Here is a 25,918-nt window from a genome sequence, read left to right on the forward strand (position 1 = left end):
ATTTTTTTAAAAAAGAATTAAGTGAACCCCTAACTCATACTATATGTAAAATATAGGTATATAGGCAAAGAACTGAAAATGGGGTTTCAAACAAATACTTAAACGCCAGGGCTCACTGTGACATTATTCACAATACTGAAAAGGTAGAAACAACCCAAGTTTCCATCAACAGAAGAATGATTAAATAAAATGTAGCATGAGGCTCGGAGAAGGCAATGGCAACCCACTCCAGTACTCTTGCCTGGAAAATCCCATGGCCGGAGGAGCCTGGTAGGCTGCTGTCTGTGGGGTCACACAGAGCCGGACATGACTGAGCAACTTCACATTCACTTTTCACTTTCATGCATTGGAGAAGGAAATGGCAACCCACTCCAGTGTTCTTGCCTGGAGAATCCCAGGGACGGAAGAGCCTGGTGGGCTGCTGTCTCTGGGGTCGCACAGAGTCAGACACGACTAAAGCGACTTAGCAGCAGCAGCAGCAGCAGCATGAGGCTTCCCTGATGGCTCAGTGGTAAAGAATCTGCCTGCCAACGCACAAGATGCAGGTTCAGTCCCTGGGTTGGAAAGATCTACTGGAAAAGGAAATGTCAACCCACTCCAGTATTCTTGCCTGGGAAATCCCATGGACAGAGAAGCCTGGAGGGCTACAGTCTATGGGGTCACAAAAGAGACAGACACAATTTAGTGACTAAAGAACAAGTATACACATGCACTATCATATATAAAATAAAGAACAAGGATTTATTGTATAGCACAGAGAACTATATTCAATATCATAATAACCTATAAACATCTGCACATCACTGGATGGTCAATACTGAAATCAGACTGACTATATTCTTTGCAGCCAAAGATGGAGAAGCTCTATACAATAAGCAAAAACAAGACTGGGAGCTGACTGTGGCTCAGATTATGAACTCCTTATTGCCAAATTCAGACTTAAATTGAAGAAAGTAGGGAAAACCACTAGACCATTCAGGTATGACCTAAATCAAATCCCTTACAATTATACAGTGGAAGTGACAAATAGATTCAAGGGATTATATCTGATAGAGTGCCTGAAGAACTATGGATGGAGGTTTGTGACATGGTACAAGAGGCAGTGATCAAGACCATCCCCAAGAAAAAGAAATCCAAAAAGGCAAAATGGTTGTCTGAGGAGGCCTTACATATAGCTGAGGAAAGAGGAGAATTGAATGGCAAGGGAGAAAAGAAAAGATATACCCACTTGAATCCAAAGTTTCAAAGAATAGCAAGGAGAGATAAGAAAGCTTTCTTCAGTGATCAATGCAAAGAAATAGAGGAAAACAACAGAATGGGAAAGACTAGAGATCTCTTCAAGAAAATTAGAGATACCAAGGGAACATTTCATGCAAAGATGGGCTCAATAAAGGAGAGAAATGGTAGGGACCTAACAGAAGCAGAAGATATTAAGAAGAGGTGGCAAGAATACACAGAAGAACTAGACAAAAAAGATCTTCATGACCCAGATAATCACAATGGTGTCATCATTCACCTAGAGCCAGACATCCTGGAATGTGAAATCAAGTGGGCCTTAGGAAGCATCACTATGAACAAAGCTAGTGGAGGTGATGGAATTCCATTTGAGCTATTTCAAATCCTAACAGATGATGCTGTGAAAGTGCTGCACTCAATATGCCACCTGAAGGAAAGTTATATGGTTCAAAATAGCCTGGAGTTAAAACTCTCCTCCTCCAAGTCCTCCCCACCATTCTATGCAAAACAAAGAACTCTCTCACCCAAAGAAAAAAATGGACATTAAGGTTGATTATGCCCAGCTCCCAGCTGGTCCAGCCTCTGGCTGATCGCCATAATTCCTTGCCCCAGCTGTTTAACAGATAACTACTCCGAACAACCTTGGAGAAGAACAGGCCCCCTTAAGACAGTAACTTTCCACATACATGCCTATATACACTTACTCATTTCTTAGGTTAGTGCAGCAGCTCGCTAATCTGACTGCTGCCCCTTCTCACCTCATTAAAGGTGATCTGTTCCTGTAAAGTGCCGGTCTCATTCTTTTTCTGAAACTCACCTTCTCTAATTCCCTTACATTTTTGGTGCCAAAACCCGGGAGGTTGAGATTCCTTCTCATTCTCCACGGCCAGCTCTTTGGAGCGTGGAAGCCTGCCGAGCTCACTTTCCTGCCTGGGCTTTCAAGACCTCCTCAAGAGGATGCCCTCTGCCTTTGTGAGCAGTACAAGTCCTGTGTAAGGGCTTTATTGATTTTCCACATAACCTGAAGAATATTGGCCTCTCTCTCTCTCTTCCTCTTTTCTCTACACTTTCTTTTCCACGAGACCGACAGGACAGAAGCCTTTTGCCATTCGACCACTTTACATGCAACACTTCACTCAAGCCGGCCCCTAGATTAAGGTAAGATCCGCACAATGTTCTAGAGGCGGTCCCGGGGACCCTCGGCCTGGGGCCACTCTGTAGACGACGGTGGGGGATGCTCCACCTCGACACACAACTCTCTTCTTATAACTCCTATTGCAACAACGGGTGACAACTCGAGCTCCTAATAGGAGCCTCTGCTTGCCTTTCAATTATGGGGTCTGGCCAATCTGTCCCAAAGGATTCCCCTCTGGCCTGTGTTCTCAAAAATCTCAGACCACTCTCACTCCCTGAACTCAAAGCTAACCACTTAAAACAACTCTATATACAGATTTGGCCTCAATACCAATTAGACAACCAAAACCGCTGGTCTGAGTTCAGGACTTTCAATTTCAATATTTTATCAGATCTCAGTAACTTCCTCAAATGGAATGGCAAACGGTCGAAGGTTCCCTATATTCAAGCTTTCTGAGACCTTAAAAGCTGTCCTTCTCTCTACAAAGACTGTTCTATCTATCAAATCCTTCTCTGCTCTCTCTCCCCCTCCATTACAAAAGAATCCAAATCTAAAGCCCCTAAAAGGCCCCCTAAACCCTCACCTCCCAATTTTGACCAGACAGATGAGCCTCCTCCCTACTGCCCCGGAGAAAAAGCTTCCAGAGACGAGACCCCATCCTCTAGCCCTTCCTCCTCCAAAACATAAAGTGATGACTCCAAAACCCCAAAAGAGATTTCCACCCCATCTCCATCGGCCAGGACCCAAAGCAAATACATTTCCTCTCAAAGAGGTAACAGGACTGGAGGGCCCTACATGGGTTCATGTGCCTTTCTCAATTTCTGATATGAGCCAAATTGAAGAAAAATTGGGATCCTTTTCAAAAAATCCTACTAGATACAGAAAAAATTCCCCCACCTTACACAAACATATCATTTAACCTAAAATGATCTTTATTACATCCTAAATACCACTTTAACCCTGATGGGAAGGAAAAAAAAACAGATATCACAGGCAGCCCAGACTCATGCTGATCAGCTCCATAACCAAGATTAAGACTAATCCAGTGACTGATGATACAGTCCCTTTAACTGAGCCACGGTGGACATATCAAGCAGGTGATGCCAACATCCAGTACCCACATCATATGATCACCTGTTTACTAGAAAGAATGCTAAAAAGCTCTCACATTCATATTAACTACAATAAGATTAAGGAAGTGACTCAAAGAAAAAGATAAAAATTCTGCCCTTTTTCTTTCATGGCTTACTGAGGCAGTCCAAAAATACACTAATCTAGATATTTCCACCCCTGCTGGACTTCTGTACCTACATGTCCATTTTATAAGCCAGTCAGCCCCCAATATTCGCCAAAAACTACGCCAATTAGAGAAGGTCCCTGAGACACTCCCAAAGAGATCTTCTAAAAATAGCCTTCAAGAAATTCAATAACAGAGACGAAGAGGCTAAGAGAGAGAGAGACCATGAAAAAAAAGCTAAATATGCCTTTTTGGTGGCAGCAATTAAGATCAGCCCGGCCCAAGTCATCCCAGACTAAAACTTACGATCCGCCCCCCAACCCCGGACCCTGCTTCCAATGCAACCAGTAAGGACACTGGACAAAGACATGTCCAAACCCACGGCCCCCGCAAAAACATGCCCAACCTGTGGTCAGTGGAGACACTGAGATGTAGACTGTCCTCAGGGACGCCCTGACACCCCTGGGGAGGTCCCCGCCTCCCAGACCTGGAGGATGGAATGTCCACAGGGATGCCCTGGCGCCCCTGGAGAGATCCCCACTTCTCCCCAAAACCCCAGCCCAACCCTACGAGAGTTGTTCCAATGACAGGGCCTGGGTTCCAGCCCCATGGTCCATGTCCCGGATACAAGCTCAGAACTTAGGGTAGACAGGGTAGTGGCCGGAAAAAAGACCTCCTTTATAGTAGACACTGGAACCACTCTCTCTCTCTTAACTTCCTACTCTGGCCCAACTCAAGACTCAAAACTCACAATCAAGGGAGTCTCTGGAGTTCCCTTAAGGCCAAAAATCAGCCCTCCATTACTCTGTCAATTTGAAAAATCGACCCTCATACACTCATTTCTCATAATGTCTAAGGCCCAATGGCACTCCTAGAGAGAGATTTGTTATCCAAATTGGGGGTTTTTATTACCATACCACCCCCCCTCGATACAGTCGCTATATTCTGCATGTAGATGGCACCTGGACCACTCTATCCCTTACCCCTGACCTTCCCTTGGATCTACCCGCCTTAGACCCCAAGTCTGGGACACTGATCACCCATCCATAGCCAAACATCATCCCCCAGTCCACATTACCCTAAAAGACCGCTCAACTATAATCACCCAACAACAGTACTCTCTCACCCCGAAGGCCCACAAGGGACTTAAGCCTATCATAGACCGTCTTCTTCAAGCCTCTATCTTAATTCCTACCCATTCACCACACAACACCTCTATTCTGGCAGTAAGCAAGGGACCAAACTCTTGGAGACTGGTCCAAGAGCTGCAAAAAATCAATGAGGCTATTATGCCAACATTCCCAGTAGTCCCTAATCCTTACACCCTTCTGTCTGCCATACTCCCGACTGCAACCCACTTCATGGTATTAGATCTCAAAGATGCCTTTTTCACCATCCCCCTCCACCCCCTCTCCCAACCCCCTTTCGTCTTCACCTGCAAGACCTCGAGACTCATGTTTCCCAACAACTAACATGGACAGTTCTCCCCCAGGGGTTCAGAGACAGCCCCCACTTTTTTGAACAGGCTTTACAAAAGGACCTACAGACACTCGACCTAGCCCCAAGACATCTCCTCAATACTAGATGACCTCCTCCTTTGTAGCCCAACCCTAAAACTCTGCTTCTAACATATTGCTAAACGCCTTGGGGCCCTGGGATCCTGAGGTTATCGGGTGTCCCGATCCAAGGCCCAAGTAGTACAGACAAACGTCACCTACCTGGGGCTCTCCATATCCCACCAACAAAATACTATTCTCCCAGATAGAATCCAGGCCTTAATTAACTGTACACTTCCAAAAACAAAAAGAAAACTCCTGTCCATCCTCGGCCTCCTAAACTTTTTCCATATCTGGATCCCTAACTTCTCCCTCATTGCAAAGCCACTCTATGAGGCCATTAAAGGATGTCTGGATGAGCCCCTCTTTAACCCCTCCTCACTGGCCAATCCTATTCGCCAGCTCAGCTAGAGCCTCCTCCGAGTGCCAACTCTCCACCTGCCAGATCACACCAGGCCATTCTTTCTCTTTGCCCATTCCAACCAAGGACAGGCCCTGAGACTTCTATGTCAGCGGGCAAGAGACACCTGGGCTCCCATAGCCTATCTGTCAAAACAGCTTGACAAGTCCCATCCTGGTTCATAGATGGCAATGCCCAAAAACAAGCCCCATTTGGGGCTGGATACACTATAGTTCAGAGACAGCCCGACAAAGTTACCTCCCCACCCCTGCCTCATCAAGTCAGCCACACTCTCAGCTCACACATCTTCACAACAGGCTGAACTGATAACTCTTACACAAGCTTTGACCCTAGCCAAAGACCAAAAAATAAACATTTACACTGACTCCAAATATGTCTATAACATATTACATTCTAACATTATAACCTGAAAAGAGAGGAGATTGCTCTCTCAGAAGGACACACCTATTCTCAATGCTTCTTTTATTTCTGAACTCCTCCATGCGGCTCAGTTCCCAAAACAAGCTGCTGTAATAAATACATTGCCGGAGACATCAGAGACATAGTCTTTTTATAACAATATAACAAATCATGAAACAAAACGACAAGCCGTCTCTGTTAGTGCTGTCTTTACTATAGCCCAAATTGGTGAGCCTAACATCCACACATTACTTTCATATTTACATTCCCTTTTCCACCCCTCTGCAAAAGTACTTAAGGCTTTCCTTCAGAACTTTATTAAACTGACTAAGGACGATGTGACTTATTTAAATAATCTGACCCAAACTTCTACCATTTGTCAGCGGAGAAATCCTAATTCTAACATTCACCCCCTTCCTTTCCCCACCCACCAAGTTCATAGACATCTTCCCACACAAGACTGGCAGGCAGAATTCACCCACATGCCACCCGTAAAAAGGGTTAAATTTCTCCTAGTCTTTGTAGATACATTTTCTAGATAGATTGAAGCTTTCCCAACTACTAACAAACGAGCCCCTACTGTGGCTCAGCTTATTCTTACTAAAATCCTCCCAAGGTTTGAAATGCCTTCCTCCCTCCAGTCTGACAATGGGCCCGAGTTCACATCCCAAATCACCCAAAATATTGCATGAGCCCTTCAAGTCCCTTAGAGGTTTCACATTCCTTATCATCCTTGGTCTTCCGAAAAGGTTGAGAGCCAGCTGAGTCCTAAAAGAAACTCTGACCAAATTAACGATCGAACTTCATCAAGACTGAACTAAACTCCTCCCTTTAGCCCTCTTAAACGTCCAGGCCTTACCAAAAAAACCCCTTAAATATCAGTCCATTTGAGGCCATGTATGGGAGGCCCATAATACCTTTGGGTCTTCCCCTCTCCCAAAACAGTTCCAAACTGCCTTCCCACCTTCCTTTTCCTTTACTTGCCCAGATACAAGATGCTCTTTGGCAACATATGGATAACTTCCTCCCTCGACCACACCCCAATCTTCCATACTCATCCCTTCAAATAGGAGACAAAGTCTATATGACAGTTGAGTCCCACTCAGCTCTAACCCCAAAATGGCAAGACCCTACACAGTAATTCTGCTGACCCCTATCACTGCAAAGTTAAAAGAAATCACCCCTTGGGTACACATCACCTGGTTTAAAAAAATAAAAAAGGTTATACAGCCCAATGATGAAAACGCTTGCCAGACTAATACTTATCAACTTTCTCACACAGGCCCTACAACTCTAAAGTTCTCACAGCTTCCACTGGTCCCAACTGGTGACAGATGAGCCTGTCAGATTCACGGCTACAATTATTCCTGGAACAACTTCTGGCAGATATCTGGGTCTTGAGTCCTCAAAGATCCACGCTCGAACACATTGAAGATTATACTCCACACTGTGGCTATAAGAAACCTTTTATAACTTTTACCCCTTCTCAGACCATTCATTTTTATCATCCTCCTACTCACCTTTGGGCCTTGTTTGTTTAATCTCTTCCAGAGATTCCTCCAAGACCAAATCCGAGCCATTTCCCGAGTCCAAGTCAAGACTGTTCTTTTGCCTGAGACTCTGACGGCTAAAATAAAAAATCAACACTACAAGCCTTGGACCTCCTTCCTCCCAGACCACAAACCCCTGATCCTCATTTATCAGCACGAAGAAGCCCTGAACACTAACAGCGCCCACCTCTCTTTCTCTTTTTCTATATATTCCTTAGGGTCTGGAATGAAGGAAAGTTACATGGCTCAAATAGCCTGGAGTTATAACTCCCCTCCAGGTCCTCCCCACCATTCTATGCAAAACAAAGAACTCTCTCACCCAAAGGAAAAAATGGACATTAAGGTTGATTATGCCCAGCTCCCAGCTGGTCCAGCCTCTGGCCGATCTCCAAAATTCCTTGCCCCAGCTGTTTAACAGATAACTACTCCGAACAACCTTGGAGAAGAACAGGCCCCCTTAAGACAGTAACTTTCCACATACATGCCTATATATACTTACTCATTTCTTAGGTTAGTGCAGCAGCTCGCTAATCTGACAGCTGCCCCTTCTCGCCTCATTAAAAGTGGTCTGTTCCTGTAAAGTGCCATCGTTCTTTTTCTGAACCTCACCTTCTCTAACTCCCTTACACCACCAAATTTGGAAAACTCAGCAGCAGTGGCCATAGGACTAGAAAAGGTCAGTTTTCGTTCCAATTCCAAAGAAAGGCAATGCCAAAGAATGTTCAAACTACCACACAATTACACTCACCTCACACACTAGCAAAGTAATGCTCAAAATTCTCCAACCCAGTCTTCAATAGTATGTGAACCATGAACTTCCAAATGTTCAAGCTGGATTTAGAAAAGGCAGAGGAACCTGAGATCAAATTGCCAACATCCGTTGCATCATGGAAAAAGCAAGAGAGTTCCAGAAAAACATCTATTTCTGCTTTACTGACTACCCCAAAGCCTTAGACTGTGTAGATCACAACAAACTGTGGAAAATTCTTAAAGAGACAGAAATACCAGGCCACCTGACCTGCCTCTTGAGAAATCTGTATGCAGGTCAAGAAGCAACAGTGAGAACTGGACATGGAACAACAGACTGGTTCCAAACAGGGAAAGGAGTACGTCAAGGCAGTATATTGTAACCCTGCTTATTTAACTTATATGCAGAGTATGTCATGTGAAATGCCAGGCTGGATGAAGCACAAGCTGGAATCAAGACTGTCAAAAGAAATGTCAATAACCTCAGATATGCAGATGACACCATCCTTATGGCAGAAAGTGAAGAAGAACTAAAGAACCTCTTGATGAAAGTGAAAGAGGAGAGTGAAAAAGTTGGCTAAAAACTCAACATTCAGAAAACTAAGATCATGGCATCCAGTCCCATCACTTCATGGCAAATATATGGGGAAACAGTGGAAACAGTGACAGACTATTTTCTTGGGCTCCAAAATCATTGAAGATGATGACTGCAGCCATGAAATTAAAAGACGCTTGCTCCTTGGGAGAAAAGTTATGACCAACCTAGACAGCATATTAAAAAGTAGAGACATTACTTTGCCAACAAAGGTCCATCTAGTCAAAGCTATGATTTTTCCAGTAGTCATGTATGGATGTGAGAGTTGGACTATAAAGAAAGCTGAGTATCGAAGAATTGATGCTTTCGAACTATGGTATTGGAGAAGACTCTTGAGAGTCCCTTGGACTGCAAGGAGATCAAACCAGTCCATCCTAAAGGAAATCAATCCTGAATGTTCATTGGAAGAACTGATGCTGAAGCTGAAACTCCAATACTTTGGCCACCTGATACAAAGAACTGATTCATTGGAAAAGACCCTGATGCTGGGGAAGATTGAAGGTGGGAGGAGAAAGGGACAACAGAGGATGAGATGGCTGGATGGCATCACCGACTCAACAGACATGAGTTTGAGTAAGCTCTGGGAGTTGGTGACGGAAGGGAAGCTTGGCATGCTGCAGTCCATGGGGTCACAAAGAGTCAGACATGACTGAACAACTGAACTGAACTGACATATATCATACAGACACACACATATAGACGTATATAAAAACTGAATCACTCTGATGTACACCTGAAACTAACACAAGATTGTAAATCAACCATAGTTCACTATCACAAAAAATGGTTAAAATGGCAAATTTTACATTAATATATTTTACCACAATAAAAAACATTTTTACAAACCTTTTTCTAAAGACAAGGAAGGAGAAATTGCCATGGCAGAAATAAAAGATGAGACTGGGTCAAAAAGGGAAGGTGTATGCATCCCACACAGGGATTCAAAGGAAACCTAAGAAGGAAGATAGTAAGGAGGGAAGTGGTGAGCAGAGTCCCCAGCCCCACCCTGAGCACAAGCATGGAATAGTCCCCATCCCACCCAGCTGGGATTCAAGTGTGGCCATCTCACCAGAAAACTGTGCACAGCAGGATGCTGTTAACTTGTCACATATAACTCTGTACCTGGCACCCCTGAAGCCACTAGCAATAAAACTATGAATAAGACACCAACACCCCTGGCCTCATGGAGCTCACAGTTCAGTAGGTTAGTCATAACCAGATGGACAGAAGGCAAACCTCTGAAAAAGCGAAGAGCTTAAAAGTTAAAAAGTAATCCATAAACATTTAAAAAACTAGAGAAGCATGAAAGAAGCATTTTCAGATACGTATGTTAATTTTGAGGAATTAAGAGAGAAAGGAGCTTTTGCAACATCTATTGAGTTTCTCTGGCCATAGAAGGCCTTGACTGAGGAAAAGGCAGAAGACAGGCACTGTGGGCGCAGGCAGCTCTGGCCCCCATCCGCTCCCCTACCCCGATTTAGGTCTGTAAGAGCATTTCCCTCCTACCTGAAGCCACCTTAGGTTGGTTGCCAACAATTCCAACAGTCCTCCCGTTCATTCTTGCAAAACCAACAATGATGTTCTTGGCATAATTGGGCATGATCTCAAAAAATTCTCGCTCATCAACAACCTGCAGGGATAAATTCACTCCTGAGCTCAAAATGATAAACAAGATACAACCACATTACAGAATGTCAGATATTTACAGATTTACAGGCAGGACAGCTGCTCCCCAGCACAGGTTCTCCCTGTGAACAGGACAACGCACAGAGGTGGTACCTCCTCCTGTGCACGGCTGGGGGAAGATAAATAAGTGCACCCTTCTTTTTAAAGGTTCTATTTAACTCGGCATATTTAATACATTTTTTACCTTATTTTGAAATAATTTCAAACTTACATAAAAATTTCGAGAATAGTACAAAAAATTTAAATATTCTTCACCCAGATTCCCCGTTATTAACATTTTACCATATAAGCTTTATCATTCCCTCTCCCTATCTACCTTACTCTTCTCTTAGTCTCTCAAGAATATAAGTGTGTATATATATTTACTATTATGTATGTATATATAAGCAATCTTTTTTTCTGAGTTTTGAGAATTACAGACATGTTGCCTCTTTACCTCTAAGTACCTAAGTGTCTATCTCCTAAAAATAGGACAGTCTTCTATGTAACTTCAATGACAGTGTCAAAATAAGGATGATAATATTAATAGATTATCATCTATTATAAAATCTTATTCCCATTTTGTCAGTGATTCCAATAACACCTCTTACAGCAACAAAAGTCTGGTCTTAGAACCTAACCCAAGATCACCTGGTACTTTTAGTGGTAATGCCTCTTTAGCCTCCCATAAATTTTTCCCCTCCATCTTTGTCTTTCATGTTCATAACATCTCTGAAGACTACAGGTTGGTTATATGGTTATTTGGGTTTCATGTTTGTTCATGTTTAATTTCAGCCTAAGCATTTTTGGCAGAATATCACAGAAGTGACCCTCTCGAGTGCATCACATCAAAAGGCACACAAAGTCAATTTGCCCATTAATAGAGGTGAGATATGCCAGGTTTCTCTCCTGTAAAGCCACTATTTTTCCACTTGTAATTAGTATTTTGTGGGGAAGTATTTCAAACTTATGTAAAAATCCTATTCTTCGTCAAGTTTTTACTCAGGAGGTTTACTTAGCATTCATGGATGAGTGCTCACTCACTTCAGTCGAGTCCGACTCTATGCAACCCTATGGACTGTAGCCCGCCAGGCTCTTCTGCCCATAGGATTTCCCAGGCGAGACTGCTGGAGAGGGTTACCATTCCCTTCTCCAGGGGATCTTCCCAACTCAGGGATTAAACCCACATCTCCAGCACTGGCAAGCAGATTCTTTACCTCTGAGCCACCAGGGAACCCAAATTACTGCCACAATAACTGTCAAATGATTTCTCTAACTCTATTTTCCTTCTCCACTTTTTACTTGGCATTCTCCTGTTAAAAATGTCTTTGCCGTTCCCATTTACTAATGGAAAATCCAGTGTGAATTTACAGATTTATATTTTATCATGTGGGTTACAATCTTTACCAACATTACTTTATGTTCAAATTTTCCCATATTTGACAGTGAGAGCTCATTCAAGACAGATCCTATGCCCTTTTGATGTTTCTCCACCATTCTTTGAGCACTACCTTACTTTCTGGAATTACCTTACTTCTAGGTTCATCTCATATTTTTTTCCTGCCCCAAATGTATAAACAACCATTTTTCCAAGAAGCCCAGGTCCCTGGGGTGGAGAGGTGGGGTAAACAATTACTTCCAAGAAGCTATCCCAGAGCAAAGAGATAGGAAGTCCACAGACACACACATACACACATTTCTGTGAGTAATATGAAAATCGGGAGTTCACACTGATGACTTCATTCTAGTTCAACTACAGGGTTAATTCTAGTACCTCCCTTTCCATACCTCTTTCTCCTACAGTGGAATCTAACTCCATTAACCTCAAAACATTTATTCAATCTGCAAATAAAAATGAAATGGTTTCAGAATTCATATGGCTGCCAAATACACACACACAGAAAATACAACTTCAATTCAGTATTTCCTTATTTCTGTCATTACACTAAAGGTTTAGAGTCAAAATACTGTGTTCAAGTCATTCACTTGAAACACAGTCATGTTCTTTTGTTTTTATTTCAAAGGTTAACTACCCAGTATTGATTTTATTTTTTAATATGTAAACATTAACATAGTTTAATAATGTCATTCCCAATCTCTTCCACTCACCAGGTTATGAATGTCATCATTTTCTGATTTATGATTTGTGTGTGTATTGCAGAAATGAGTAGATACATTTATAACATTTTGATTCCCCTTCCACCTTAGACAGAGAAATACTCTCTCTTGCACTCTGGGTTTCTTCAATTAATATATCCTGGGAATCACTCCATATGATTCAGAGGGCTCTGCCTCACTCTTTTTGACTCCTGGATAGCACTGCATTGTATGGATATACCATAGTTTATTCAATCTCCTATGTGTTGTTTACATTATTGTGAAACTGACATTCAAGTTGCTTAGAATATTTTGTAATCATAAATAATGATGTAACAGTAGTAACCTTGTTCATCTATAATTTTGTATGGTGGGAAGTGTATCTTCAAGGTAAATCCCTAGAGGTGGGACTGCTAGGGCAAAATCTCACATATTACCATAACCCTTACCAGCAATATATCAGAGTGTCTACTCTCCACAGACTTACCACAGAAAGCATTTCCAAGTTTTTAGTTTTTGGCCAATCTGACAAAGGAGAAACAACTCAGTATAATTTTAAGTTGCATTTCTAGCATTATGAGTAAACTGGAACATCTTTGTAAGATGTTTAAGGTCCATTTCATATCTTCTTGTGTGTGTGTGTATCAGCTATCCATGATTTTTTCCTGCTTTTTATCAATTTTAGTTTTTGTTCTCTTAATTTTTTAAAAAGTTCCTTACATTTTAGTTATTGGTCCTTTATTTGTGATATATGTCACAAACATTTTCTCCCAGGTTGTTGGTTGTCTTTTCTTTCTCTTGTGCCACACCTTGGGGCATGTGGGATCTCAGTTCCCTGACCAGGGACTGAACTCCAGCCCTCTGCAGTGGAAGCAGAGTTCTAATAAAGGGACCACTAAGGAATTCCTGGTTGTCTTTTTAATATTCATGTTTTTATTTGGCTGCTCTGGATTTTAGCTGTGGCACGTAGGATCTCTGATCTTTGCTGTGGCATGCAGGATCTTTCCATTGTAGCATGCAAACTCTTCAGTTCCTGCATGTGGGGTCTAGTTCACTGACCAGAGATTAAACTCTGGTCCCCTGCATTGGGAGTGTGGAGTCTTTGCCACTGGACCACCAGGGAAGTCCCATTCCTGGCTGTCTTTTAACTGATGTACTTTTTGCCATGCAGAGTGGAATTTTTAAATGTTTACACAGTCAAATTTATCAATTTTTAAACAGAAATTGCATTTTAAATCAGTTCAAAATCCTTTATCTTTTCCTAGAGAAATTGTGGAGAAGGCAATGGCACCCCACTCCAGCACTCTTGCCTGGAAAATCCCATGGATGGAAGAGCCTGGTAGGCTGCAGTCCATGGGGTCGCTAAGAGTCGGACACGACTGAGCAACTTCACTTTCACTTTTCCCTTTCATGCACTGGAGAAGGAAATGGCAACCCACTCCAGTGTTCTTGCCTGGAGAATCCCAGGGACGGCGGAGCCTGGTGGGCTGCCGTCTATGAGGTCGCACAGAGTCGGACACGACTGAAGTGACTTAACAGTGGCAGCAGCAGCACAGAAATTGATCCATGATTTTTTTTAGTACTAATTCACTTATTGTATTTAGTTCTCTGATCTATTTGTAGTTTATTTTTGTATATGGTATGAACTAAAAATATAATTTTATATTTTCCTAACCAGCTATTTGGGCTTGCCTTGTGGTTCAGTGGTAAACAATCCGCCTGCCAATGCAGAGACACAAGTTTGATCCCTGGGTCAGGAAGACCCCCTGGAGAAGGAAATGGCAACACACTCCAGTATTCTTGCCTGGGAAATCCTATGAATAGAGGAGCTTGGTGGGCTACAGTACATGGGGTTGCAAAGAATCGAATACACCTTAGAGACTGAGCATGCAACCAGCTATCAAGTCACCTAGCACCATTATTTTTGGGCGGAGGGCCATTTTCTTTTTTTGAATGCAGGCCTTCAGCAGTGAGAGAGTAGACTCGGAACCACTGAACTGCCAGCAAATTCTTTAGCACCATTAAAAAGCTAATCTTGCCCCGAGAATTTGACATAATACCTTTATCATATGTGCCTGAACTCTATTATGTACTTGAATCAACTTCTAGCTTTTCTATTCTATTCCACTATTTATGTGTCAAGACTATACCGTTTTAACTATAGCATGCTTTAATAAAGGATATGGCCATAGTTTTTCTTTTGACATTTTTATATTAACTCAATATCCAGGAACAAGGGATGTCTGCATTTGTTCAAGCCTATATTCATGTTTTTCAGAAGTTTTAAAATTTTCCCTGTAAATTTATTACTAAATATTTTATCTTTGTTGTTGTTCAGTTGCTAAGTCATGTCCAGCTCTTTGCGATTTCATGAACTGCAGCCTCCAGGCTTCCCTGTCCTTCACTATCTCCCAGAGTTTGCTCAAACTCATGCCCATTGAGTCGGTGATGCCATCCAACCATCTCATCCTCTGTGGCCCCCTTCTCCTCCTGTCCTCAATCTTTCCCAGCATCAGGGTCTTTTCCAGTGAGTCTGCTCTTTGCGTCAGGTGGACAAAGTACTAGAGCTTCAGCTTCACTATCAGTCCTTCCAGTGAATATTCAGGGTTGATTTCCTTTAGGATTGACTGGCTTGATCTCCCTGCTGTCTAAGGGACTCTCAAGAGTCTTCTCCAACACCACAGTTCAAAAGCATTGATTATTTGTGCTCAGCTTTCTTTAGGTCCAACTCTCACATCCATACATGACTACTGAAAAAACCATAGCTTTGACTAGACGGACCTTTGTTGGCAAAGTGATGTCTCTGTTTTTTTAATACACTGCCTAGGTTTCTCATCGCTTTTCTTCCAAGAAGCAAGCGTCTTTTAATTTCATAGCTGCAGTCACTGTCCACATTGATTTTGAAGCCCAAGAAAATAAAGTCTGCAACTGTTTCCACTTTTTCACCATCTATTTGCCATGAAGTGATGGGACCGGATGCCATGATCTTAGTTTTTTAAATGTTGAGTTTTAAGGCAGTTTTTTCACTCTCCTCTTTCACGTTCATCAAGAGGCTCTTTAGTTCCTCTTCTCTTTCTGCCATTAAAGTAGTATCATCTACATATCTAGATTGTTGACATTTCTCTCAGCAATCTTGATTCCAGCTTGTGATTCATCCAGCCCAGCATTTCGCATGATGTACTCTGCATAAAAGTTAACTAAGCAGGGTCATAGTATGTAGCCTCGACCTACACCTTTTCCAGTTTTGAAAAGGAGTCCATTGTTTCATGTCCGGTTCTATCTTTATTGCTATGTAAAATGAGTTTTTACACTACCATATACAATTGGTTATTGTTTGTGTATATGAACACTATTCCTACGTTAATTTTATATCCTGTTCCCTATTTATTCTATTTATCACATATTCTCTAGCATCTTTAGCATATTATGTCCTCTACAAGCATAGGTTAAACTTTCCAAAGCTTTTTGCCTCTAGTTGACTTTCTTGCCAAATTGCATTGACTGATACCTCCAGTACAATGTTAAATAATAGTGAAGATGGACAGCATCCCAGATCTTAGTGTGAGTATTTCCATATCAAGTAAGATGCTTGGTTTTGAAGAAGTGTACATTAAAGTCTATCATGTTAAATATTCATCAATTCCTAGTCTGAGTGTGTGTATTAGAAATAGGTGTTGAACTTTCTTAAAAGCTTTTCTCAGCATCTATGAAAACAACTACATGATCTTTCTTCCATCTTTTAACAGAGTACATTATAGATTTTCTATATAAGCAACCTTGCATTCCAATAAATCCTACTTCCTTATGGTATATATTAACATGGTGTTGGAATCTGTTAACATTTGGTATTCTTGCCAAGTGATGGTAAGTGATGCCAATCTGAAATATTTTTCTACATCAGGTTCAAGTATCAATGCCACACTTGCTTCATGAAAAGAATTTCTAAAGGGTGTGTGTATGTGTGTGTTTAATGTCTAGTCTCTGAAACAATTTATGTAGCATTGTCACTCTTTGGTCTTTGAAAGTTTAATAGAATTCCCACCTGAAACTATCTAGGCCTGCAGCTATTTTTGTGAAACAACTAATATGTAATTGGGTCTACTTAGGCTTTCTACCTCTAAGAGGGTCAGTTTTTGGTAAAATGTATTTTCCAAATAAAATGTCCAGTTCATCTAACCTCTTGTGATTTTGAAATTTCTTATATTTCCTTTGCGTTTTTTAAAACTATTTATTTTAATTGGAGGCTAATTATTCTACAGTATTGTAGTGGTTTCTGCCATACATTCACATGAATCAGCCATGGGTGCACATGTGTCCCCCATCCTGAAACCCCTCCCACTTCCCTCCCCATCCCATCCCCCAGTGTCATCCCAGTGCACCAGCCCTGAGCACCCTGTCTTATGCACCGAACCTGAACTGGTGATCTATTTCACATATGGTAATATACACGTTTCAATGCTACTCTCTCAAATCATCCCACCCTCGCCTTCTCCCACAGAGTCCAAAAGTCTGTTCTTTACATCTGTGTCTCTTTTGCTGTCTCGCATATAGGGTCATCATTACCATCTTTCTAAATTCTATATATATGTGTGTTAATATACTGTATTGGTGTTTTTCTTTCTGACTTACTTCACTCTGTATAATAGGCTCCAATTTCATCCACCTCTTTAGAACTGATTCAAATGCATTCTTTTTAATAGCTGAGCAATATTCCATTGTGTATATGAACCACAGCTTCCTTATCCCTTCGTCTGCTGATGGACATCTAGGTTGCTTCCATGTCCTAGCTATTGTAAACTGTGCTGCAATGAACACTGGGGTACGTGTGTCTCTTCCAATTCTGGTTTCCTCAGTGTGTATGCCCAGCAGTGGGATTGCTGGGTTGTATGGCAGTTCTATTTCCAGTTTTTTAAGGAATCTCCACACTGTTCTCCATAGTGGCTGAACTAGTTTGCATTCTCACCAACAGTGTAGCAGGGTTGCCTTTTCTCTGCACCCTCTCCAGCATTTATTGTTTGTAGACTTTTTGATAGCAGCCATTCTGACTGGCGTGAGATGGTACCTCATTGTGGTTTTGATTTGCATTTCTCTGATAATGAGTGATGTTGAGCATCTTTTCATGTGTTTGTTAGCCATCTGTATGTCTTCTTTGGGGAAATGTCTGTTTAGTTCTTTGGCTCATTTTTTGACTGGGTCATTTATTTTTCTGGAATTGAACTGCAGGTGTTGCTTGTATATTTTTGAGATTAACTCTTTATCAGTTGCTTCATTTGCTATTATTTTCTCCCATTCTGAAGGCTGTCTTTTCACCTTGCTTATAGTTTCCGTTGTTGTGCAAAAGCTTTTAAGTTTAATTAGGTCCCATTTGTTTATTTTTGCTTTTATTTCCATTACTCTGGGAGATGGGTCATAGAGGATCCTGCTGTGATTTAGGTCAGAGAGTGTTTTGCCTATGTTTTCCTCTAGGAGTTTCATGGTTTCTGGTCTTACATGCAGATCTTTAATCCATTTTGAGTTTGTTTATGGTGTTAGAAAGTGTTCTAGTTTCATTCTTTTACAAGAGATTGACCACTTTTCCCAGCACCACTTGTTAAAGAGATTGCCTTTTCTCCATTGAATACTCTTGCCTCCTTTGTCAAAGATAAGGTGTCCATAGGTGTGTGGATTTATCTCTGGGCTTTCTATTTTGTTCCATTGATCTATATTTCTTCCTTTGCACTTTTTACTTGTCTATTTTATACTTGACTAGTAGTTATTCTATTCCATTAGTTACAGTTTTTTTTCTATATCCTAAATCATAAAATTTCTGCTTTATTATTAAATTCTTATAATCCTTTAGAATATTTTATTTTTCCCCAGCTTTTTGAGTACAGAATTTAGTTTCTTTTCCTTCTTTCATTTTTTACTAAGCATTGAAGGCTATAAATTTTCCTCCTCTCACAGAGAGTATTCTGTAGATATTGATATGAAGTGTTTTCATCATCTTGATTCTCTTATAATTCTGTCGTGTGTGCAAGTTAAGTCTCTTCAGTCATGTCCAACTGTTTGAGACCATACGGAGTATAGCCCACCAGGCTCCTCTGTCCATGGGGCTCTCCAGGAAGAACACTGGAGTGGGTTGCCACGCCCTCCTCCAGGGGATCTTCCTGACCCAGGGTTCAAACCCACATCTTTTACATCTGCCTGCACTTGCAGGCGGATTCTTTATCACTAGCGCCACCTCATTATTCTGTCATTTTGGCTTTTATTTTCTCCTTTTGTCCAAGAATTAACAGAAATTTTATTTCCAAATGAGTATATTTATTGTTGTAGCTATAAATTTCTAGTTTTGATCAGTGTTGTTTACAATATTTTTGCTTCATGGGCTGCTAGGATGCTTTCTTTCTGACCAAATATATGATCAACTTTTGTAAATGTTCCACGTGCACTTGAGAATAAGATTCATTGCCTTTTACCAGGCTGTAAAGTCTGAAATACATGCATAATATCTACCTATGATGTTACTGAGGTCTTCCATATATTACTTTTTTTGTCCATTTCATGTACATTGTACTAATTATGGTGTGTTCAGTTGTTTCTACCTATGTCTACTTGAATATCCTATAGCTTTTCTTTTTCAAAGATGGTAGTTGTATCATTTAGAGCACAGATCTTTTTATCATTATTGTGGATAATGGCTTTTAACATTTGAAAATATCTGTCCTTGTCACAGTAAATATTTGAATTTTACATTATCCAATATTAGGCTCACACATACTTGCTATTTCTGTTCTCCTGACATACCTTTGCCCATCCTTTATGTTTAACTTTTCAGAATCACTTTGTCTCCTGTACATCACATATAGCTGGTTTTGCTTTATGAGGTACATTGAACATCTTTTTCTTTTAATAGATGAGATGAATTTAATAAGTTAAGCCATTTATATTTATTGGTATTTCAGATTTTTATTCTTATAATTATTCTGTGTATCATGTTGTATTTGCTGCTCTAAATGATAGGTTTTATGTTTTTATTTAAAAAGATGTATATTTTTGATCTAGCGGTTGCCACTGTAATCATACCTTTTTAATGCCCTTAGTATATTTCCCTATTTAATGTCTTTATTAACTGAGTTGTCTACTTTTAAAATCTGTTGAGCCACAACTATCAGTGAACTTATTCTGTTGTACTCTCTCTTTCATCTTTCAGCGGCATTTTCTTCTCCAACTGAAACACTCATTCCCAACCCAGTTTCAGTCTTATAGTTAAATAAGTACCATCAATCCCTTTGCTAAAATTTCTCCACTCATCTCTTGGTTGGTTGAAACTCATCCTCCGGTAGCTTCAAGAAACACCTGGGAACACAGAATTCCCTCAGTTTTACCTATTTAAAACTGGTTTTCTTTAGTCTTCATACATGAACATCAGCTTGGCCAGCCATAACATCCTCAGTCCCATACTCTTTCCTGGAGTCTCCAGAAGTGTTTTTCTATTGTTGCCTTGCTTTGTTGTTGCTGTTGAGAAATCTGCTGCTACTCTAGTCCTCCTAACCTTGTAAGTTTTCATCTTTTTGCCTCAAAGTCCTGTTTGTATTTGCACTATGTGCTCAGTCATGACTGATCAGAGGATTTTTAAAAATCTAATGGTTATATGTGGATATTAACTAGAGTTTCATCATTCTTGGTTAATTTTCCCATATACTCAGCGTGAGTGTAGCTCTAGGTCCTATTTCTGGAATGCTTTCTTGGATTACAGTTTTACACATCAATTCTATTCCTGTTTGTCCTTCATCAGACACTCCAGTTATATGTATGTTCAGTCTTCTTTGCCACTTTAATCACTTGTTTTCTGATTTTTGTTTACATTTTTCTTTATATTCCTGGTTGTCCTCTCACTTTTCTTCAACATTCCTTATTAAATTTCATTCAAATTTTCTCCCTAGAGCACTTTATAATTGTCTTCATTTCTGATATGTGATTTTGTCCCCCAATTTTAATTCAGTCACCACTAACATTTACCTCTTCCTATTTTATGTCTATTCTGTTATTCGTTTCTGAATTTTTCACAATTCAAATGATTTGAGATGATTTGAGGCTACTGAACACAACTGCAGGGTGATCATCTGCTGAATGAATTCTTACTCTGAAAGGAGTTTTGTCAATTGAAGTTTTTATTCTCATTTTTGGTTTTCATTTTAGTAGCTTTATATAGATAAACTACTTGCATCGAATGAACAAGGTTGGCAGTTTGGATGGTGAACAAGATTCTCAGTTCAAGAGCACCCTCTTCTGTCAGTATAACAAAGTGCCATTTAGTTAATGGGTGTCTTGATATTAGAGTGGTAGGGAAAGGGGTATTATGATCTTCAAATTTTGGTTTTTATCTTGCAAACACATAAATTTATCTCTTTCTTCATTCTTCCCTCATTTCATAATTTCCAAAGGTGCCTCAATAACCTCAGATATGCAGATGACAATACCCTTATGGCAGAAAGTGAAGAAGAACTAAAGAGCTTATTGATGAAAGTGAAAGAGGAGAGTGAAAAAGTTGGCTTAAAGTTCAACATTCAGAAAACTAAGATCATGGCATCCAGACCCATCCCTTCATGGGAAATAGATGGGGAAATAGTGGAAACTGGCTGACTTTACTTTGGGGGGCTTCAAAATCACTGCAGATGGTGATTGCAGCCATGAAATTAAGAGACGCGTACTCCTTGGAAGGAAAGTTATGACCAACCTAGACAGCATATTAAAAAGCAGAGACATTACTTTGTCAACAAAGGTCCATCTAGTCACGGCTATGGTTTTACCAGTAGTCATGTATGGATGTGAGAGTTGGACTATTAAGAAAGCTGAGCGCCGAAGAATTGATGCTTTGGAACTGTGGTGTTGGAGAAGACTCTTGAGAGTCCCTTGGACTGCAAGGAGATCCAACCAGTCCATCCTAAAGGAGATCAGTCCTCGGTGTTCATTGGAAGGACTGATGTTGAAGCTGAAACTCCAATACTTTGGCCACCTGATGCGAAGAGCTGACTCATTGGAAAAGACCCTGATGCTGGGAAAGATTGAGGGCAGGAGGAGAAGGGGATGACAGAGGATGAGATGGTTGGATGGCATCACCAATTCAATGGACATGAGTTTAGGCGAATTCCAGGAATTGGTGATGGACAGGGAGGCCTGGCATGCTACGGTTCATGGGGTCACAAAGAGTCGGACATGACTGAGCGACTGAACTGAACTGAAAGGTGCCTCTCTCTTCCTTTAAATCTTTTCTTCCCAAGAAGGAATACCCTTCCATGACTGCCTTCGTGATTCTTGTGCATGTTTAAATCCCCCCTCTGAAGTAACTCTTCTGAACTAACAGGACTCTTTTCCAATATTTTCACTCTTACAGTGAACTTTCTCTCTGAGTGGTTTCTTCTAAATACCCTTCTCTTTCTTCTGAGCAACATCTCAACACTTCTAGCTCTCCACAGAGACTTATAGCCAAAACTCAAGAAACAGTCCAACTAGAAAATGGTATTTATTGTTCCACTCATTTTTATAGTAAGTTTATGGTTTCCTGTCTTCCAGTTACAATAAAGGCATGGAATTGGTAGGTTTTTATTCCTTCTTATTGACCTACATACAGTTTTTCAGGGATGTGTAGAGTTTTGGATTTAGAAGACCATGACTACCCAGAAATACCACCTTCCCTACTGCCTTTTTAAAAAAAAAAAACAATTTTAAGACTTTTGCTCTCTGGCCAAATTCCATTACTGGTCAAATATCCATTCTGATCCAATGGATATAGTCACAAAAACATACTGATACACAGAGATGTTTTCTGCACCACTACTGTAAAAGCAAAAACTATTAAAGATTGAACTGTCCATCAGTAAGTACTGCTACTGCTGCTAAGTCGCTTCAGTCGTGTCTGACTCTGTGCGACCCCATAGACAGCAGCCCACCAGGCTCCGCCATTCCTGGGATTCTCCAGGCAAGAATACTGGAGTGGGTTGCCATTTCCTTCTCTACAGTAAGTACAGTAATGCTTAAATAATGTTCCATCCATACGACAGAATAATACACGGCCATCACAATGAATAAGGTGACTTTGTGTGTCATGACTGGGAGAGAAAGTGAAAAACAGTAAGGTGTGCAAGTGTCTATAATAATTTTTTCTTCAGTTAAAAGTAAATATGTTGATACGTATTTGACATATAATTTGTCTTCCAAAAAGATACACAAGAAACTTAATAGTAGTTACCTCTGAGAAAGACTGATAAGGAGAGAGAAAAGATGTGTATTTCACCTTACATGTTTCTATAGTATGTTTTCTCCTTTGTACATATTATTTACTTGTATTTTAAAAGGATTAAGAGACTGTAGCAGAGTCTCCTAAGTATCCACCAAAAATCCAGCTTCCATTTCTACCACTGTAACAGAAACGATGGCCAAATGGCCCTCATATTTCCTAACTCCCCTGCAGTTAGATGTGGCTATATCAAAATTAAAGAAAATATATTAAACTTATGGTTCAAAAATCTGAGAAGGGGAAAAAATGATTAAATGAAAGGAGAAAAGGAATTAATACAAAATCAAAAAACATATAGCTTTAAAAAAGAAAAAACTCTGAAAGTTGACTCTTCAAAATACCCCAATAAAATATTTCAACTACTAGGTAACTATCAAGAAAATACAGAATACAAAATGTCAGAGGAGCAAACCACTAAAAGAGATTTTGCTGATCTGAGACTATATAACCCTACGTAACCCTATGCAGGTAAAATTAAAAATCTGGACGAAATAGTTAAGTCACAGAGAAAAATTTATATACTTTACCAAAACTGACCCCAGCAAAGATAAAGTTTAGAGACATTAGCATTAAAGACCAGAGGAAGTTATCAAAAAGCCACTCCTCCATCAAAAAAAACAATAATAAAGCACTAGGCACTGACAATTTTACATGAGAATTTCTCCCAGATTTTTAAAGAGGAGAAAATCCCAATGCTATTTCAGTTGTTCAGTCCATAGAAAAAGAAAGAAAACTTGTACATTCTTATTATGGCACTTTATGAACTGAACTGTGTACCCCCATTCCAAATTCATATGTTGAAACCTAACACCCAATGTGATTATACTGGGAGACAGAGCCTTTAAGGAGATAAAGTAAACAAGGTCATAAGGATTCAGGCCCTAGTCTGAAAGGACTGGTATCCTTTTAAGAGGAAGAACACTGGGCAGTGTCCACTCAAGCTCCACGTATGCACAACTGTGACGTGGTGCTTCCACTCTCAGTATGGACTCAGAGATGCAAAAGTTTTGTTTTGTTTTTTGCCAAAATCACATAACAGAATGATCATATCAGAACTATCTGTAATTGCCTCACACCAGAATTATCCAAATGCCCATCAACAGCAGATAAACTGTGGTCTGTTCATATAAAAGATGAAGAACCATGGCAATAATATACACTGCAACAATGCAGATGAATTACAATTGTCATGTTGAATGAAAGTAGCCAGACAGGCAAGACCACACGCTATATGACTCCATTCCTATGATATACAAAACCAAGAAAAACTAAACTATGCTGTTAAAAGTCAGGATGGTGGTTTCCCTTAAAGGTTTAGGGGGAAACAGTGCCTAGAAGAGAACACCAGGGAGGCGTCTCTGTTTCTCTAGGTGATGCATTTGAGCTACTCTACGTGACGTTGCTTTGTTTTTAGGAAGATTTGTAATTGTTAAAAATAATAATAATAATGGTTACCTCTGTAACTATACCTATTTAATGCTCTTGGTCCCCTGAAGTTAGCAATTGGAGAAGTCATCAGGAGGGCTGTCATTCAACAGAGAGACAAAACCAGAAGCCAGGTTCCAGAGAGGAATAAAGGAAGAAGAGACATGAGGAGGTGAAGGTAGAAGGGAGGGAAGACTGTGGACAGCAGTTGAGCAGAAACACAGGTAAAGAGGGGCATGTTTTAGCAGACAAGAAGTCCATACATGTTCAAACACACTGATTGCCCAGAGGAAGGAGTTACCAGAGGGAGAAGTTCAACCAGGTAAGAAAGCAAGAGGCCAAATAGACAGGGATGGAACAAGAAGCCCCGGTGAAGGCACCTCATTCCTTGAGCCTGGGGAGATACGACGTGGGGGGTTGTGGGGGGATGGTGGGGAGGGAGAAATGGGCACCTATGGGGCTCCAGGAACCTGATGCTCTTAATTTTCTCCATAAAGGAAATGCCAATGTCATGTGATCCGAGTGCGGAGTAGACAAGGAAGTTAGGGTTTGAATCAGGAAGAGTGAAGAAGATAAGACCAGGGGCTGAGGGGAGGTTCACAACACATATTCAAGCCAGGGGCCAGAGAGGCACACCGAGGGCCCAGCTCAGGCTGGAGCAAGGCTCCAGGGCTTTCCCCCAGCAGGCTAGCAACACAGGCGGATGGGCAGATGACTGCAGCCTTGAACCAGGGATGGTGCGCCATAGGATCAAAGGAGAATCGGGGCACTGATGACAAAGACCCCATTTTACCTTATTCACTGTATTTTTGGACCTAAAATTACCCATGCTGGGTATGCTTTTGCTCTCTGAATCTCTCACCCCGAGGTAAGGTCACCAAGGCAGGGTTTTGTCCATCACAGTGTCACTAAGAACAGTGCCTGGCTACTAACATCTGGCACAATGGCAGAGTCCAAGCTGGGCCAGGAAGGAAGTGGCCAGAAGGCGCAGAGGGCTCCAGAAGAAAGGGAAGGACAGAGACAGTGAGAGATGGACAGGACAACTGCGAGGTGCAGAGAGTAGTGAAGGCCAAGATCAGAGGAGGGCCTGCTGGAGGAAGGGGGCTCACACGGTGCTCAGCAGGCAAAGATCCCTGCAACAAGGATCAGCTGCTAACTCACGCTGGCTTCCCACAGCACAGGGGAGAAGGAACAGGTCCCTGGGGGAACCAGGGCCTTGGGAGAGGCTGACCCCACAGAGCTGCCTGGGCTCAATTAAGCAAGAAGAGCTGAGAGCTCAGAGCACACAGGGAAGCAGGAGGGAGACAATGGCCATGGACAGGCACCTCCAGTTCACTCCAACACTGTCCTCTCCACTTCATGAGCCAGGAACCCACTACACCAAGAAAAAGGTGCAAAGGACTCCTGTGCTCCTCAGACCTACACACATGTCCCTCAACCCTGTCACAGGATGCCTTGTGAACTCTCCTTTCTCTAGAGAAACAAAACCCTCCCTGAGCATGAGACCCCAAACAGAAGTGCGTGAAGAGTCAACCCACCTCAACTCCAGGCTCTGGACACATGGCCCCTTCTCCGTGGG

At 41.2% G+C, this 25,918-nt stretch overlaps 1 protein-coding gene across 6 annotated transcripts in view; it reads right to left on the minus strand.

Moving 5' to 3' along the window:
• Positions 1-25,918, minus strand: part of PCCB (propionyl-CoA carboxylase subunit beta) — a 142,261-nt gene that overhangs the window by 72,740 nt on the left and 43,603 nt on the right. For all 6 annotated transcript variants that reach the window (XM_081569685.1, XM_081569687.1, XM_081569684.1 and 3 more), the window contains exon 10: positions 10,383-10,506. In XM_081569685.1, the coding sequence (XP_081425811.1) occupies positions 10,383-10,506 (124 nt within the window). The remainder of the gene's footprint in view (positions 1-10,382; positions 10,507-25,918) is intronic.

Source organism: Giraffa tippelskirchi, chromosome 2 (genome assembly GCF_054371585.1).
Source record: "Giraffa tippelskirchi isolate mGirTip1 chromosome 2, T2T-mGirTip1v1.2.pri, whole genome shotgun sequence".
Taxonomy (NCBI): Eukaryota; Metazoa; Chordata; class Mammalia; order Artiodactyla; family Giraffidae; genus Giraffa; species Giraffa tippelskirchi.